The sequence below is a fragment of the Drosophila sulfurigaster genome, chromosome 3 (assembly GCF_023558435.1).
Source record: "Drosophila sulfurigaster albostrigata strain 15112-1811.04 chromosome 3, ASM2355843v2, whole genome shotgun sequence".
Classification (NCBI taxonomy): Eukaryota; Metazoa; Arthropoda; class Insecta; order Diptera; family Drosophilidae; genus Drosophila; species Drosophila sulfurigaster.
The window spans coordinates 30,002,042-30,021,491 of NC_084883.1; the positions used below are offsets into that span (position 1 = coordinate 30,002,042).

The 19,450-nt window shown below is 37.9% G+C and overlaps 1 protein-coding gene across 8 annotated transcripts in view; it reads right to left on the reverse strand.

Moving 5' to 3' along the window:
- Positions 1-1,859: 1,859 nt before the first annotated feature.
- Positions 1,860-19,450, reverse strand: part of LOC133842148 (ecdysone-induced protein 74EF) — a 43,174-nt gene continuing 25,583 nt past the window's right edge. For 3 of the 8 annotated variants that reach the window (XM_062275124.1, XM_062275126.1, XM_062275127.1), the window contains exons 3-7: positions 7,073-7,174; positions 6,892-7,000; positions 5,271-5,447; positions 5,060-5,173; positions 1,861-3,606 (exon numbers count right to left, since the gene is read on the reverse strand). In XM_062275124.1, the coding sequence (XP_062131108.1) occupies positions 3,467-3,606; positions 5,060-5,173; positions 5,271-5,447; positions 6,892-7,000; positions 7,073-7,174 (642 nt within the window). In that variant the 3' untranslated portion in view covers positions 1,861-3,466. Of the gene's footprint in view, positions 3,607-5,059; positions 5,174-5,270; positions 5,448-5,858; positions 6,819-6,891; positions 7,001-7,072; positions 7,175-14,081; positions 14,284-19,162; positions 19,410-19,450 lie in introns of those variants that run through there. The other 5 variants (XM_062275125.1, XM_062275128.1, XM_062275131.1 and 2 more) reach the window with 5 other exon arrangements.

Sequence of the window (19,450 nt, forward strand, 5' to 3'; positions counted from 1 at the left end):
AAGGACAAACACACAGTTTTCTGCTGCTACAGTGCTGCTACAGTGGCGCATAGAAAGAGCTGCGCTTTTTGCCTTCGGCAAAACTGCAGTAAAAACGAGTTTGTGTGTGCTTGGCTTTTGATAAATACTTATGCACATATTATCAACATGTTTGTCTCTGTGTGTGTGTGTATGTGTTTGTGCAAGTGTGTTTAAACTGTTGCCAGATTTTGCTCCCTCTGAACGTGTGTGTGTGTGTGTGTGTCTTATTTCCTGTTAACTATTTTTGCTGCCTGCAATTGCCTTTGAGCTATTGACACATTCACAAACACTTTGCCACAATCTGCTGCTGCTGTTGCCGTTTACCGCCTCGATTTCTCCCTTTTTATATACCCTGTGCAATTTTTGTAGTCTTTGTTGTTGTTGTTGCCTTACAGCAACTTTTCTGCATCTCATGTTGATTTTTGGCTTTCGGGTTTTCGGTTTTTGGTTTCTGGCTTTCTGGGTTTGGGCAAATGCAAAGCATTTTGTGCGGTTTCGTTTGTCAATGCGGAATTTTGTATGCTCAGCGCAAATAATGCAATTAATTTGAGCTCAAGATTGCGCAAACACAGACATACAGAAAGACACACAATACACACTGGCAACGTATCATTTTCATTATTGACTGTTTCTTGGCACATTGCAATTTTAATTGACTTTTCTTTGTCGTAGTAAAAATCAAAAACTTTCATTTTGTGCCTGCAAAGACTCTTAAATATGTAAAGAATTTTGTGGATGAATATTTTATTAGCTTAATATAATTTTTAAGAAAATATTAATATGCCATATTCAAGATCAAGTTTTGTTGGGCAGTTCGCAGGGCGAAGAAAACATTTAAAATTTTTTGTAATTTTTGTAAAATTGTCTCAAGCGAAGTACCGATTGGCAAAGTTAAATTGCCTTAAAGGCGTACTTCCGCAAGATGTTTGCTTTATTCTCTTACCTTTAATACAAATGTTTACCTTTGGGCCCGGATATGAATATGCGTATAACACATTGCCCTACCCACATTTTTTGGACGTCTTTTGCATATATGAAAAGTTTATTTGTGAGTGCTGCATATTGGTTCTATGGTTTTTGTGGGTAAAACTTTTCAATGCTGTACTTTGAACTTGCAGTTTGTTGATTAGCTTAGAAATTTAAAACGCAATTACTTCGATTGCTATTAACTTGTCTTTAGACTTTAGCCCTAAGCACAGAGCGATAAGTGAGTCAAGTGCCTTTTGGAATAGGAGCTGTGGTGCTGGAGCATCAATGACAAGTTTGCCAAGCTTCGCTCGTCTCAGGGTATGCAACATCATCTTGGGTCTCAACACCATGAGCATAAGAATGCTGCTCAGGCTGTTCATTGTCATCGTCATCGTCGTCATCGTCGGCGTTGTCTCCACGCTGTCATCATTCTCAGCACACAATTTAGTTTTATTAACTGAAGCTACAGCAGGACACAATGGGAGAGACAAGAGGAGGATGCTCTGGCAGAAAATGCCACCAAGAAGAAAAATGAACTGCACTTCGTGTTGCTCTTGTTGGTCCCCAGTTGCTGATGTTGATGGCTGCTGATGCTGCTGCTGTTGATGCTGACGCCGTTGTCGTTGTCGTTGCTATTGGCTCTGCCTGTTGACAGCAGCTTGGCGGTGCAAACAATGTGCCTCCTCCTCCTCCGTTTCGCCCCACCCAGTCGCGTCTAGCCGGGAACCATTGTTGGCCATCGTGCATAAGCCAATCTGCAAACCCGACAGACACTTCAAACTGCAAACCTAATCAAAATGTGAGCTTAAAGATTGACGGTGTGGTAGAGCTATCAGTGCAGCATTCATAAATCAATAAATATTGGTTTTGCATAATTTTATTATGTTTTATTTGTTTGTTCATCTTGTTGATTTTTGTAATTTTTATTACATTTAACTACACATACTTAATCGCTAGATATTATATTATTTTTTCCTTTTTCATTTACCATTTGCCTTTTTCATTTCTCTCGATCTTGAATGAATTTTCGATTTAATTTCTTGTACACATCAATTATAATTATTATTTACACTGCAATTGTTTTAGGGCAAACTTCAGAATTCCTTGAAGTTACTTAGTTCGATCTTCAGAGTTTAGTCCTTCGTCCAAAATACGAGCACTAAAAACTTTTGTCATCTTAGGCTTACGCTAAATAATAGTTTATTTTGATTACTCTGTTTCGTTTGCTGCTGCTTTTGTTTGTTCTTTTGATTACCAACACATTTTCGTATGGCCAAAAGTCTTCTACTTTTTCTTTTGGTTATTTTTTAACACTATTTATCTTTTCAGATTCTTTTTTATTTTATTATTTAATCATTTGTATTCTTGCTATATTATTACATGTTAACAAAAATATATTTACAATAACTTATTTCTTAACAATTTAGTGGAACTTTTTATTTATCGAAATTAAATTTTAAGCTTAGTAACAAAACTAGAAAATTATTTACAAGTTGTAGTTGACAAAATTCGAGAAATATTTCTGCAGTGGAAGTAAAAGTGTCAAGAATGCAATTGTAATAAAAATTAAAAATAGAGGTTTGTCTTTGATATTTAGACTCTTCTCGTAGGTGATTAAAGATATAGATTCCAATTGATACTGCAGAAATAATCCGTCTTCGGGGAACCGAAGTGAAGTTTTCCTTTCTATTATTTGATTGTAAAACTAATTTGTTTTATAAAAGAGATTTAGTTAGATTTGCATTCTAATTAGTTAAATATTTATATAGATTGTATATTAAGATTATAATTAAATATTATTGCTAGTATTTTATGTTGATGTTTAATGCTAAGTTGACTTAAAATCACTTACATAAAAGCTCTTAACGCTTTTAGTTTTGAATTTTTTAATACACTTTCAAGTAATAAATGCACAGGAAATATTTATGTATTTATTTTTTTGATTTTCTTCTTTTGGGTATTTTATTATAATGCTTTTATAAATATACGAACTTGGATTGTTTTTGGTTTGGTAAAGAATGGAAAAAGCGCAGTGGCAAATGTTTGACATGCCTCTCCATACAAAAAGCAAGCAAGCAAATGAAAGACCCGAAAAAAGTGCTGTCAAGGGATACGTTTTTTGTCTCTATATACGATATATTTGTTTGTAGTTATGGTAGTATTATCCTGTGACACTTGCTTTTCATCAAAAACATTACAAACATGCACACATACATATGTATAAAAGTAGTTGTACACACAGACAGACAAAGAGACACGCACACTGACACACACGCCGAAGTTAGTTGAATAGTTGATATCCTAGTTTCATTTGCATTGTTAATAATACATATGTTATCTGCTGCGAAAGGATCTCTTCTTATACTCGTAATTCTACTGATTCCATTTTGGTTGTTTTTGTTGTTGTTGTTGATGAATTTAGTTACAAATGCGCCAGAGCTTTGTTAATTGGTTCGAGACCTTCCTCGTCTTAGACTTAGACAATCTTGATATAAACATTTGTGTGGAATATCCGATAGCCGATGGCAATTAATACCATCAGATTGTGCAGCTGACGTTGCGTCGTTTTTGTTGAGCCACCCACATGTCCGTGATACATGGCCGCAGGATTATCGCCTGAATGCATGAAAAAGGCAACAAGAGAATCGAAGAGAAGAGAAAAAAGAAAACACAATATGAATATCACGAGAAAATGTGTTAAAATTAATTAAGCTAGCAGGTAGCAGAGACAACAACAACAACAACACATGCTAATGAACGTTTGCAGTGTCTCCACAACTTATGTTGGCTGCCTTATAAGTTACGAGCTTTGCTCCTTTTAAGCCCGCATCTGTATGTGTGTGTGCGGTTTAGTGTTTATTGCCTGACTTTAATGGCCTGCCTCGACGTGGGTGGTGCGAGCATTTTTAATCCGCACGCCTGCGGCTCTGTAATTTTCATAAATTACTTTTATTGTTCTCTTTATTTTTTGTGCACCACTTGATATATGAACTGCCAAAGAGCTACAATCCACAGATACAGTTACAGATAGGCGAAAACAAATATGCATACAGTATACACGTGTATATTTAGCACCAGAATACCCTTTACATCTGTATGAAAAGGCTGTGCTTAAGAGTGTAGAATACGTGTTAACCCTTTCGACTCCGAATTAAATTTCGGAATTATATAAAATTGTTGAGGTTGTTTTACAAATAATATAAAAATACATACTATATGGCAATTTGACAATACTTAAAGTTAATTCAATCAAATAAACTAAAGAAAAATATGAATAAAAACAGATACAAAATTACAAAATATATCAAAAAACGGCTTCCGCAGTCGAAAGTTACTTGCATTTTTTAACAATCTGTTATTTTTTTTATTCTATGGTATATTTTGAAATTAGTCGTATATAGTTCTACCAATTATAGCTTTTAGTATCTTGTATTTTTCTATTCTATGGTATATTTTGAACTTGATAGTATACAGATACCCAAAAAACAACCTTTTCTCTAATTTTATATTTTTCGGTAAAATAGAAAAGTAGGTTAAACCTGCCAGCCCTAGAAGAGCAGAGCAGAGCATAGACAAATGGAGGTCCGTAGCTAAACCGGGTATAGGTATATTAATTTGGTATCTTTTTAGAATAATACTACAATATAACACTTATTGAAAATGGGTAGCGGGTATGTAACAGTCGTGCACAGTCGACTGTAGCTTTCTTACTTATTTATCACAAAAACGACAATGTTACCTAAAGGGTTAATAAATACAAAATCCATGCCTGTTAAAGCAGGTCATCAGCTAGTCGAGCAGTTGTTTACTTTGACTGGCGCTTTTATTGAAAACTTTAATTTTATTTGCAAATTTTTGTTGTGCTGCGTGAATTGCATTTGTGCATTTGCTTTATTTAATAAAACGGCAGCAAATGAAATGTAAATAAATTTAATAGCCGTGTTGATTGAAGCGCTGCCAGCACAATACCCATGCATGCATACACATCATTCATACATATGTATATGTAGATGTGTTATTCGCTATAAAAAGTGAGCGCGCGTAATGATAATAAATGTAGTAAACTCACCTTTGAAAATGTGCACCAAAACGCTGGCAGGCTGCGTGTTGCTGGCCACGCAGGTGAAATTGCCCGAGTGCTCGCGACGGGTGCGTTGAATTGTAAGCTCCGATGATTGAAAGTCTGCAACGGGATGATGATGGACGCAAAAGAATGCAATGTGAATAAATGCAGAGAGTGTACGAAAAAGAGAGAGAGAAAGAGAGAGCGATTCACTCACCTGGTTCAGTTGACACATTAATGCCCCGATCAATGTCATAATTAATCATGCGGTTGTCGTGATACCAGAATATATATTCAGATGCCTCGGTATTCTGCACCACACGGCATTGCAGTCGCAGCGTTGAGCCCGGCGTCAGATAACGTATTGGCGGTCCTGATATTTCGGCGCGCGCTTCTAACCGAATTGAATGACATTTTGGAAATTGAATTGCCGTTCCCGCCACAATCGGTTGTCGTTGTCGGTTGTTGTTGTTGTGTGTACGAGTGTGTATTATTTGGTGTGCGAGGGGTGAGAGAGAGAGGGGGGAAGAGCAGTTGAGATGAAAGATTCAAAATTTAATCAAATGTAAATGCAAATACGTGTCACAAGTGCCATAAACTAAAGCCGACACTTGATATATGCGTGTTACGTATACGACATGTTGTACGCCATATCAGATCCTTGCCAAATCACTATTTAGGTCCTAACTCTTTATATTTTGCTATATTTTAGTTACTTTTTTGCATAGCTGTTAGTAGAATTTGGTCAAAAATAATTTCACAAATTTAAGACCTTCTTATACCGAGAGTTCAAAAAGTTGAATTTTATTTTTATTTTCTATTTCCATGCTTCTACTTTTAAGTAATCTGCAGTCAAGTGTCTATTAAAAACAGATTTTGCAAATGAATTACGCCAAATAATGATGAATTGATCAACAGACGTTTAACTGCAAATGAATAATTCAAAGTCCAGCCTTCTTTTAAGCTACTCTTAAGCGCAAGTCACACATGAATACTGTCAAGTCAGCTCTAGCTGAGCTGCTAAATATGCCTCATAATGTACGTGTATCCTGCGTTAAAAGGACGCATCTGATTAAGTGTGTCGCCTGTGCAAATTCATGCGGGGCGTTACCCAAATGTCTAACATACTTTTTTTTTATATCTGATGCGTGTGTGTGTTTTGCGATATAGCCTTTTGTTTTTGTGCAGGAAAACGCCATTAGGCGCAGCACATTCAAAGTAAATTGTTTGTTAAATTCAGAATAATGTGTGTCAGTTAACGTTTTTGGCCAAGGCCAAAAATAGAACAAGAGAGGACTGAGAGCTTAGGACGTCTAAGTTGCTGAGTCGCTGCCATTTTGAGAATTTTGGGCAGGTGCAGCATCTTCGTTTTTCTTTCCTTTTTTTCATTTTCATCTCTCTTTATTTTTCTTGACTTGTTTCGCTTGCCAACTCTGGGCAAACTGGCATATGGACATTTCTAATTTCAGCATGAGCGCATCGAAAGGCAACGGCACCAAAAATGTCAACTAAGGGAAAGAGTGTGGAGACGTTTGTGTTGACCTGACCAGAGTCGCCGGAGCGAGAGAGTTGACAATTTAACTTGAGTTTTTTTTTTCATTCGGTTTTTTCTGTTGGCCCCAAAAGTGAAGTTTGTCGAGATTTTTTAAGAGCTTGTCCAGCAATTTATTTTTGCTTCAGCAAGTAAATAGTTTCAATGGGCAAATCATCAAAGCGTGAAATTATACATAAAAAACAGAGGAGAAACCATTTGACTGGATACACACTGGCAGACAGTCAGACAGAAAGACAGACAGCAACTCAATTGAGGCAAAAAGTCAAGTGATGTTTCAACTTACCGACAACACTCAGATGCAAGAAAATCGAGGTGGGCGGATGCGTGGACACTTGACACTCGTAGACGCCAGCATCGCGCTGTTGCACAAATTTGATTTGCAGCGTCCAGTCCTAGAGGAAGCAAACGAAACATTAGTTGCTAGCACGTTACGTATACGCAATGTAGGTGGAAATTCGACTCACCTCGGAATGCTTCAAATGCGTTGCACTAAAACGCTCATCGCTGCTGTAGGTGGTTAAGCCGACTGTAAGCAGATGATAATCCTTTTTGCGTATCCAGGATACCTACGAAAAAAAAAAAATTGCGAAATGTTTGTTAGAAACGGCAACTCGAAGGAAATGGAAAATAGAGGATAGAGGCCAAAGGGCGCAAATGCGGCGCCATTAGTCAAATAGCAACGCAACGTTCACCCTCTCTCTCTCTCTCTCTCTCGCACTTGCCCAGGACATTAGTCCTGCTAAAGCTGCAAATGTTTAACATATGGCCAGAGCAGAACGCCGCATTGGCCATTCGTGCGTGCCAACGTTCGTCCTCTACAAATGTTTGTCAATTCATCAATCCATTTGCTACTCCAACGACGACAACGACAACACGATGATGTTGCAATTTTTCAAAAAGAGCAACAACAACTACAACAAATGAAAAAACGCAGATACAACTTAAGGCCCATAGCCTATAAAAATAAACTGAAAAAAACGTGGAAAAAAGGAGGAAAAAAATCAAAAAGCAATTACTTGTAAGCAGCAATAACAATGCGAGCGGCAGCAGCAGCAGGACAAAGTATAATAAACATAATAGCAGATTGATTGATCCACGGTTCAAAGTTCAAATTGGCTGCTTAACTGTAAATAGACAGGCAAACAAACGCACACAGCAGCAGCAGCACAACAAACATGTTGAGCCCAAAATGCCACGCCCATAACTCCCCGCCCCTCCTTCCATTTGCCATCTCACTTTCGCTTGTGTATCGACTTTAGCTAATCTCAAATGACCATTAATCATTTCGATTTCGACATCGTCTATGCTACGTTTGCCAAGCATCACCTACGCACACACACACACACACAGTCGGAGACTCACACACTTACTCACACACACAGATGAACGCCCACATCTATTAGCGTTATGCTGCCTCATATGGTGTTCTTCTGGCCAGGCCATAAAGGATGTGCCCAGCGAACGAATCTGCTGGTTGGTTCTTCGACTCTGCTCTGCTCCAAGTACGCGCGCGTGTATCAATCAATTTTCAATTGATAGAAAATTTTATTTATTGCCAGCCAAAAAAGAACGAAGTATAAAAAATAGCAAAACACGCAATGAAATAGAAAAGCAAGCAAAAAGCTTTGTAGCAACTTTCACTCGCAGCGCAAATATTGACACACGCACATGACAAGAGCAAAGGAAAAGTGAAAGCAAAAGCGAAAGTGAAAGTAAAAGTTGAAATTAAGTTGAAAGCGAATTGTTAAATCGTCAGCAATATATAGTACTTGGGCAGCAATCACTTGCTCAATTGCTGTTTAAATGCTTCACGTGCCTGTCTACAAGCAAGTTGTCTCAATCGAATTACATAAATTCCTTGAAAATCTGTGCTTGACTCTTGTCGAAAAATACTTATACTTTATTGTGTGCGTGTGTTCATTTATATTAAAAATATTTTACGCCTTGGTAAATTTACAATTGAATCGTTGAACAACAAGAGCAGCACAACTCGACAATCATTTATTATCTAGATTTCTTTTTTTTTCGACTAGAGGAAGGTTAGAGGAAGCCTGGCCCGCATACGTTATGAAATCAATATATCTATTCAATACAATCTGCAACAGTAAAACACAAGTGTGAGGCATAAATTGCGCATAAATTCAATGTGAACCAAAAACTGGGACAGCAGCAGAAGCTAGTCTTCTTTTGCTCTCACATACCTTTTGCGCAGATATATCTATGTATGGATAGATCTGAGATGCTCTGGCAAAAGAGTACTTTAATTTATGCAAGCAATGTGTTACGCATTGGGAGGAAAAGGAACTTATAAATTAAGCAGTTGTTTGATCAAAGAATTACATCAAATGTCTGTCTGTTTTTGCTGCTGTCTTAATTTGTTTGCTGCCAATGATTCATGTGTGGAGTGATGTTGGATTAAAGCACTTCAAAACGTAGTTGAAGTAGGTCAAAGATAAACTTTAGTTCTAAAAGAAAGTGTATACAAGAGTCTTTGGCAGGCCAACAAACAAGCTATTTTTTCTTGATTTTTTTATGATTTTTTTTTGGTATTTATGATTGCTGGAGTTCTCTGTCTGTGACTGCGACTGCGAGACTGGGACTGCTACGTGTCTGCAAATAAACCCTGAACCGTGCAGCCAGCGAGAAATATGGCAAAAACCGTAAAGCGGAATGCGAAAGGATGAGCTTGTAGCATGTAAAGAGTGTGTGTGTGATCAGACGGGGGAAGGGAGGAGAAGGGAGTGTGGAGTCTTGCCAAAGTGAAGCTATCACGGGCAAAAATGTGTCTGCAAAGCAAAAGCAAAATCAAAAAACGAAAAAAAAACGAAGCGAATATAAAATGTTGCGGCAATTAATCAAAAGCATACGAATTCCTTTGCCAAAGTGTCTTTGCATGGCATGTGAATGTCTGTGTGTGTGTGTGTGTGTGTGATGTTTGTGTGTGTGTAAGTGAGTAGTCCGTGTGTATTTGCTGTGCGTGTGTATGCCGCATAAATCTCAGCGCCTGTCACGTGTGCATGCGTGGCGCCTCCTGCGGCTGCCTGCTGCGGTTGTCTGTTGACTTTGCCGCTGCCTCGATTCGAGTGCGTGAAGCTGTGTCAGTGTCTGTGTTTGTGTGTTGCAGCTGCGAGCGCGCAGATAATTGTTTACATTTTTACCTTTTTCTCTGCTTGTTTTAAACACCAAACAGAAAAGATGCAAAATAAAAAGTTACATTTAATTTATGGCCAATAGCAGCGTCGCTTCGCCCCAGCCACAAATCACTTGTTAGCAAATTTATGGCAAATTTATGCTAACTACATGTCCTGTCTGTCGTCCTGTCTGTCGCTTCGCCTCCCCTAAGTGCCAACAGCAGAGCCTCTAGCCAATCCTTCCGACTTCTGCCAATGCAAACCAAAAAAAAGAATTTGGCATACTTATTTGCGCTGCGATTTGTCTGCGCTTTTTTATGCGGCGGCAAAGGTAAAAGAAGTGGAAAGAAGGAGAGTTGGCGCTTATCAGCTTGCCATCTTTCGACAGCTGGGCACATATGCAAACTGTCTAACTGCAGGTGAATTGGGCGTTCAAAGTGGGCGGGGCCATGCCGCGGCATACAAACAAAACACACACGCGCACACACTCACACTCGATACACAAACCGATTTGCAGAGAGTTTTACAATACGCATTTTGTTGTTTCTGCACTACAAACTTTAGATTGCCTTTTGTTGCCATTGTTGTTGTTGTTGTTGTTGCTGGTGGTGTTGTTGCATGTTATTGACGAGCATTTTGTATGCTTTATTTCGCTCTGTCTAACCAATTTCCGTTGCCACAAGCCGTAGCAAACGGTCAAACAACAAAACCAGCCAAAGCGAAGGTAAAAATTGGCAACAACTCTTTTAACCATAAAAAACAGCAAAAAGTTTTTAACAAGCGATTTTAATAAAATTCTATTTAGATGCTGCTTTTTGGCAGCCATTCCAATAGCACACACACACAGCACAACACACATGTTTCTGTATACACATATACACAAGTTTTTTGCGGAGTTTTAAGTGTAAAAAACTTTGCACACAAATACGCTCAATTTAGTGCGCACTGTGTGCGATATGTGTATGTGTGTGTGAGTGTGTGTTTATTGCATATGTGTTTGTGTGCGCATGTTGATAACTATTTTGTTGTGCTCGGCAATGCTGCAGCAGTTCTGTCCCTGGTCTTCGTCGAAAATTGCCATTGTTGCACAAATGAACGAAAATATTTTGCAGCGACTGTACATGAGCACTAACTAAATGTGTGTATGTGTGTGTGTGTGTAAATGGGCATTCAAGTGCTCGCATATCCATAACAAACTATTGCCCCAAAATTGGGTCAACAACCGTGCCATAAAAACAGCAAAAAAACCAAGCAGAAAACTTTCCTCCAGCTACAACTTTTTGGGTAAATTCCAACTTTGTGCGTCTTTTTCAAGTTCAACCAAACGAATCTGCTTATTGTTTTGTATTTTTCTTCCTTTTGCATTGTGTTACGTATCTAAAGGGAATTGGCGCGCTGTGTGCTTGTGAATTAATAAATGATTTGAAGCGCGAAAATCTTGCTTGGGGAAAATACTCATGCTCGGTGCAATTTGACAGCCTTCGAATGAACTTTGCGCATTATTCATTATTATTTGAGCGGAAGTGCGCATTAAATGCAATTAATGCATAATTAAACACTGAGCATTTGCTAATTGTACCGCAAATTAGCCTGTCTAATTAAAAACGAAGGTCGCCATTAAATATGTACACATATTTTTGCGCTGCTCAATAAAAAGGGCCGAAACTTGAAAATGTAAATTATCATAGCCTACTTTTCAGCGCAGCTGTCAGCCCATTAACTGCGAGATGTGATGTGAACGGTTTGGCATGGCTTGAGTGTGAGTTATGAGTGCCTGAGGGCTGCAATGATTTGGGATTTAGGGTAGCATGATGAACGGCACAAAGAGCGCGCATTACAATAAAAGTGTGCAAAGTAAAAGAAACTGTATTGTTCTACGAGTACATGCATAAATCAATTAAATGTGGTGTGACCCTTAACACTTTACACGCTATCTGTCCCTTTAGACTCTTCTCCTCTTCATTATGTTTTTCCATTTCCTTTGGTCGCTTATTTATGCTCAACAATAATTGTTGTAGTCATCGTAATTGCATTGCAATTAAAATAATTAAAATTTAAATGCAACACAGCGCAAAACATTTCTCAACTTTTGTTTGCGGCCTCTGAGGTTGATGCTGGGTGAAAAAGGGAAGAAGGGATGCATGGACGGAGGCTGAGGCTTTCTTAATTTATTTGTCGGCATTGAACCTTCACCTTTGCCACACCAGCCTGCTCAGTCTCAGTTCCAACTGGGACCCACATCATGAAAACTTGCAGCGATGCTTAATTGTTTCAGCTCTACCCTGACGGCTTTTGTCGCAAAACACACTGAACTTTATAGAAATGATGAAGCCATTTAGCCCACACACAAACACTCGCACACACACACACACACACAGCCGCACAAGTGAATGAAAATCTGGGTCAAAAATTGTTGCCTTTTGTTGTAGCATTTGTTTTAATAAACATTGTGACAGGCAACGACAGGCCAGAACAAAAGATTCACTCATTCACTCATTTACTCACTGCGGGCGAGCAGCTTCAAGCATCAACATCAACAACATCAGCCTCAGCCTGATTCTCGAGCCTTTATCAAGTTGTGTGTCTTGGCCAGCGAAGGAATGCCTTATTAGCTGACAAACTGCGAGACCGTCCCTCACTTGGTGTAATTACGGTTGAGGGATGCTAGTGAACAAAGTGATAATGATTTGTATTCATTAAAAAGGTTTATGGCAATTTCGAGCAACATTTACTTTTCGGTCTGCGTTGGCCACGCCTTCATCCACACAGAAAAAGGCTAAGTGGCTGATGCTTAGTTAATGCTGTATAAACCCAGAGACCAGACACCAGAGAGCGCATCCAAAACACACACACAAAGGATGTGAGCTGACAATGTGGTTGCTGGCATCCAAGTTTTAGCCATTTAATTGCCAGCTCAAGACTCGACAAATTCCTGAAGTTACATGCTTTATGATGAAATGCAAGCGTTGCAGCACACAATCAAGAGACTAGAGAATCCAGGCTAATTGCTTGTTAGAAACTTTTGGTCTAACCAACAAGATGGCTCACTCAATGCCTACTACGATGCGAGTATATTTGGCTGCGTATATAGCAAACAGTTGGGAATTACAAATTATATTATATTATGTAAAGCAGGCGCTGCTTTTGGACTCGCCTTCATTATCAACAACAAACATTTTAATGAACACTTGAAAATGCATAAAAACAAAACTTAAACACAGAAAATGGGCTGCTTAATTTCCATGCATGAGCACTTGAAGCAGTTGAGAATAGTTCATGAAATCACATTTTAATGAATAAAGAAGCTATCTAAGATACTAAATACTACTCTAAACAAAAGTTTTTATTGTTGGCAAATGTATAACGTAAATATAAATTACTTGTAATTTCATTATTGAATGATAAATTTGAAGTTCTCTAAGTTGAAGCACCAAGATTTTATATATGAACATTTCCAACTGCTTTGAATTAGAAATGAGTATTCTAGAGTCTGAACTGCACTTTAATAATTTATTCGAAAGCAATGCAAAAACCAAGCTTCTGATAAATCTTCATATATTTCTGAGATAACATATGAGATTAAGCATTCAGATGAAAATATATAGCTGACATTATATCAGTATTTTCGGAACTTTCTTGCATTTATGCTTTAAGCATTTGAAAATTCGAAATCATTTTAAGACTGCAGCTGATTTAGTATGTCTTATTTAAAAGTTATGGCATTATGTAAGAGACACACACACTGGGCAAAACTTGGAGGTCACTTGGAACAATAACAGGCAATGCCAGTGGGAGCAAACATATGGCAGAGACTGTGGTGACTTCGCCCAGTCAAATGGCAAGCAGTACAAATATTATATAATTTATAATTTTGTGTTTTTTCACTGACGAAGAAGTCATCGTCGTCGGAGGCATGTTGCAGACCTTATTGTTGGTCTCACAAGATGTGTATTTGTTTGTGCTAGTGTGTGTGTGTGTGTGTGTCACATGAGTGCAAGTGTGCCTTAAAGCTGGCACAGAACAAAAATGTGAGCAATAAAAACAGGCAACAATAGCCACAAGAATAACAACAACAGCCTGAAGCAAAACTCGACGCAACAATAAACAAACTTCAAATAAAAATGGTACAAAATACTCGCATACAAATATATACAGAATATATATGTGACTGTAAGGGTATATAGCATTATTATATGGCCTATTTCTCTTTCTCTTTCTGCGCCTCTCGGCATGCATATAAAACGTAATTCATGTGCACGAAAAATAATAACAATAATTTATGGACAACTAAAGGAAAACGGAGCCAGAAAAACAATTGCTTGCTCTAGACGAAATTCTATTTTATTTTTTGCCCCGTTGTTGTCTAAATAAATACAAATTATTAGGCACAAAATTATGTGCTTGTTTTGATTAAAAACGCGAACTCTTGTTCTATCTTGTAGAATATCCAGTTAAACTGGTGTTTAGATATTCCCAACAGCAACAGCAGCAAATGTGGCAAATTTAGTGGCAACCCTCATCAATGTATGCTTGTTTCGTATATCCTGCATAGAATGAATGTGAAAAGAAGGATGTGATACAGTTTGCAGTCGCGCAAAGTTGAAACATTTAAGTGGCAAAATTAATTTCCGCTTTTACAACATGAAATTCATTTCTAAATTATTGTACATAAAGTTTGTAACAAATTTATAAGCTGGGAACAATGAAAGGATTCCATATAATTATATTTTATATAACATATTTGTGCAAAGACAGAATCAAAGCTATTTTTAGAATTAAACGTTATTTTCAATGTAATTAAATTAAATTCCATGTAAATGTATTCGTGTTATGTGGAAGTACAAATTCAAATTAAAACTTGAAGTTTTCCTAGAATTCTTCATTACCGCAATTGACTTTGATTTTACCGATTTTTTTTCTGCGAATTTTGCTTGCCAGCTCTACAGGGTATTTGGCCAGTCTTTTCGAATCTAGCAGCTCTTTCTAAATTGTTATTACTGTTTTCGGTTTGTGCCTTGGACAATGCCATTTACTGTCATATCTGATCTTAAACTTTTAAAATTCTAACAAGCAAACACAGACAAGTTATTGTGCATAGAGAGATAGAGATAGAGACGATGAGAAGGGAGAGAAGGAGAGTGAATGTGTGCCAGGGCTGGGGCTTAAATATTTGCGTAACCTTTTTTTATCTTAACGACTTATCTAACTGCGGGCTAACCAGCAAATCCAGGCGACAGTCACCCAACCAAGTTGAGCAAGAGAGGAAACCCTTGAGCGTTAATTTTCATAAAATACCAATTTCGGCATTTTTATCTGCAAGTTGCTTGGAAAATATTTGCACTCTTGAATGAGTTGGGTGTGTGTGAGTGTGATGGGTATGTGTATGTGCAGAAAAGAAGAAAGAGAAGAAGCGGCTTGCTTGTCTAGGCTAGTCAAGATTCACCTTTAGCTGAAATATAATTATATTTTCTTAAGCTAATCTGGATATATTTAACAGAGAAATAAATGAGTGACTGCAAGTTACGCTGCACCTAGCTTTAAGTTTAATCGTTATTAAATTTTCTTATAAATTATTGAAAATGTTAAAAAACAAACCGTTTGTTAGTCGATATTTACTAGTAAAGGGTAAATTTAATTTGATACCATTTATTACACAATACCATCAATTAATTAATATTTTTTATTATTTTGCTTTAATTTGTTAGTAACATTAAAATAATATATATAGTACATGTATCCAGGCTTTCATAATAATAGCCGCTGAATAATAAACTCACTTTCCACATTCAATTAAAGAATATTCTCTTAAGCTCTTGTGCCTTAGCTACAGGGTATAAATTACGTTTTCCAAATGTAATGCTCTTTGACATTTTTGCTTTCTACTTTTTCGAATTAAAGCTGCTGCTTTTGGCATTTGCTATTGCTGCAACTTTATGTCATGCTGTGAGCACATTTAATTACTGCCACTTTTCTCTATGAAAATATCTAGAAGTCTAGACATTAAAAACGACAATTTATCTAGCAAGTAATTAAGTGCTCAAGTCGCACAGGATGCCGCACACAACACACACACACACACACACACACGAATATACACAAACAATTTTTAGTTGCAACTGCTGATGATGCTGCTGCTTGCCCCATTCTGTTGCTACATTTGTTGTAGCTGCTGATTTAGTTCAATTTATATGTACCAAGTGACGGGGCGACAAAGAGTAACAGAGAAAGAGGTGGAGAGGCTGGTAACCGGTTGGTAACTCGGTCAAAGTAAATGCTAAAGGCAGCAGCACGCTTGATAGCTGACAGCGTTCACGTATTTGCTCAGCTTAGACGAGACCGACCGAGCTACGTAAACGTTATACGGCACAGAGCATACACGACGGACGTTACGTATACGACGTATGTGTATTTGCTTAGTTTATTTTAAATGCCATTTAAGCTGCACTCACACACTGAAATGGACTAATTCTCTAATGACATATTTTAATGTCGACTCTGTCTGGCCAAAATGTGTCGTAATTTCTAATTTCCACTGGGTTTTGCCTCTCTCTCTCTCTCTCTTATACTCTTTTTCTCCCACTCTTCTCGCCTCCAATCTCGTTCTCTCGCTCTGCCTCTTTCTGTGCAGCAGCACATAACATTTTGAGCATGCTGCTTTGTTTTTGCTGTGCACATGACTGCAATTTGATTTATGTGCTTTAAATTTGCTCCAAAATTTACTGATATTTGCTGTTGCTGTTGCATATGCAGCTGCAGCTGCTGCTACTGCTGTCTTTGACTATCGCAGATTTGTTTTATTGCGTGTTGAACTGCAAAAGCATTGTATGTCATGCCAATTGCAAACTTAATAACTTAATTGCATTTAAAATCTGATAATAAAGCGACTTCCATTTTTAATTGAAAGAATTCTTTGTGAAAACTGATATTAATTTAAAAAGCAAAATTTAAAAGCTTTTAAAGACGCAAATCAATTTAGAAGAAATCAGACTAAAAGCGGCAAACAATTTATTTGTGCGGCAATAACAATTTACAAATTTGTCTTGCGGGGGGTGAGTTAGTGGAAAATCACGGCGCGACTAAAATTAAAATTGCAGCAAAATGGTTGAAACAAAAGGCGCACATTTTCTTCTCGCGGAAGCAATTCATTTATTTAATGTTTCCTGCATTTTATTGTCGTCTGAAGCTGAACAAAATTTACGACAATACCAAGAGCAACAACAATAACGGGCAAGGGGCTGGAAAATGCGCGGAAATGTTTAGAGTTGGCAGCAACCCCTAAAAGAGTCTTCATTTCGGGGTGCAACAAACAAACAAACATGAAACCCAAAGCAAAGTCAAAGGGGCGCAAACCTTTGCCGAGCCCAAGACAATAGAGCAAAGAGCTCTCAAAAAACAGCAATGCATTAGTTAAATGAACTCGACTAGCTGATTTCCTCGATGAAACAAAGAGGAAAGTTATTGCTGAGTTGCTACTTAAAGCGCTCAAAGCTCGTTTCACAGATTTTTTTTAGATGGCAGAGTTAAAATTTTTACTTGAAATGGAGTTGCCTTTAATATCAATATATGTATCTTCATGTGCATACAAGTTTTCTATTCATTTAACTTCCTTTTAGCATACTACATTTGCATTTTACTGTCGAGCACTTAATGCCTGTTCATAAATTTCAGTCGTTATTAATGCAATGCAGGCAGCAGGTGTGGAGAAGTGTGTGAAACAACGCACGAAAGCGTATATAAATGAGAATGCATAGGAAAATGCAACAATATGTAAATGCATTTATATCAATACGCAACTGTCGACACAAGCGACAGTGTAAAATGGCAAAATCAAGGCTGCGAACACGGTGTGTGAATGGCAAAACCCGAACCGATAACTGTAATGATTGCGTTCGGTGTGTGTGCGTAGTTATCTGTGAAATTTGCTTAGCGTGTGTTTCTAATTTGAATGTTTGGGAATTACGTGGCGTATGTGTAATGTGCCATTTTGTCGCCTCAAAGTATGCTATGCATATTTTCGCTAATGAATTTCATCAGCATTGCACAATGCTCACGCCTCATTGCTCTAGCAAGTATCTAGCAATATCTTCTCTATAAGTAAATAAACCCCCAGAAGCAATATCATCAACTGCAATTGCCACGCACACACACAGCAGAGTGTGCAATGCATTTGAGGGTCATTAGGAATCTCAACTAACTGCTGACTTATTAAGCAACTGCTGACACTAGGGCCAACTTCAGTTCAGCCAACCCCAAAGACACTTGAGCACGAGCTCGAGTTGGGTTTGTGCTGGGCTGGGATTGTGCTGCTGAAGTGGAGTGCAAACTGGCTAACCAAACACACTCGCACACAGCAGCGCAGAGAGCGTATTAACACACTTTGTCGAGTGTTGCCCAAAAGGCCGCACTGTTGTGTGGCTTGAAACGATGAACGGAGTTACGAGCCTATAGGACGACCAAAACCAGCAAAGGCCTACAGGCGCTTAAGTGCTTATTAACTTCTGCACACTTGAAGGCACAATTATGAAATCGTCAATTTAAACCAGACACGCACACACGCATCGAGAGCAGGAAGACTGGGCGGACAAGACACGGTCATAATCGTGTCCAGCATGACAAGACATAAACACATATGAGGAGGCCCAGAGAATTCCCAGAACAACGTCTGGGTCTCGTATACAAATATTCGAGTCGTGCGTGCGGCAGACGCTGCGTATGAGTAATAACTCTAGACAAGCGGAAAATTAATAACACTTGAGGCCTTGCAATGCCAATCCGCCTCCCGCTCATCTCTTTTCTGCTCTCTTTCTCTCTCTCTCTCTCTCTCTCTCTATCTCTGTAAACCTCTTGCTCTTATGTCATCTACTCGATTATTTGTAGTTAATGTGCATTACCTTAAGGTGTAATTTGTTTTGCAGCTGGCAAATGGCAAAAGGATTCTCATCAAACTCTAGTCCTCTTGTCTCTTCCCTCACCTGGCTCTGTCTAGCATAATATTAGCTTTGCCAAACGCTCTATATAGTTACGATAACACACTAGAGTGCACTCATTGAGCAAAAAATTTAATTAACTTTCAGCAAATTGTATGTGAGAGAAGCAGCACTTGGAAGTGGTAAATAAACTTGAACTTCACATTGAATGAATTTTCGTGCTGTTATTTGCAATTAAAGAAGACTTTGCTCAGAAATTGATGTCAACTTTGGAATGAAATTGGTTTACTTTTAATTAAAGAGACCACACTGCACTCAAGAGAGAATGTTGTATATTAATGGAAATAAAATAAATACGTTGCTTTCAAATAAACATTTGCTAAAAAGGCATCCGAAATTCGTGTTTGTTAAATTTTAATATTTCCGCATAATAAAAATTGCAATTATATTATACTATATATACAAACTCTATTTTTCTTTATTGCTCGCTCAATCTTTATAGATTTCATTTTCAATTAAAAAGCCAAATGCGATCTATTTGCCAATCTGAATGACACTTTATTAATTTATTCGCCAGGCGCTGAGGTAAACGACAGAGCAGGAACTGAGATGAATCGACTACAAGTGGGAAACAGAGAATCGAGAGACTGAAGCTTGGTGTGCTCGACAGTTGGCCACAAATCAAACAAAGCAGCTGATGAATTGATTTTAAATAAAATATTAAAACAATGGGCAAATGGTGGCTGGAGTGACTCAATCAAGAGACAGAGAGAGAGAGAGAGAG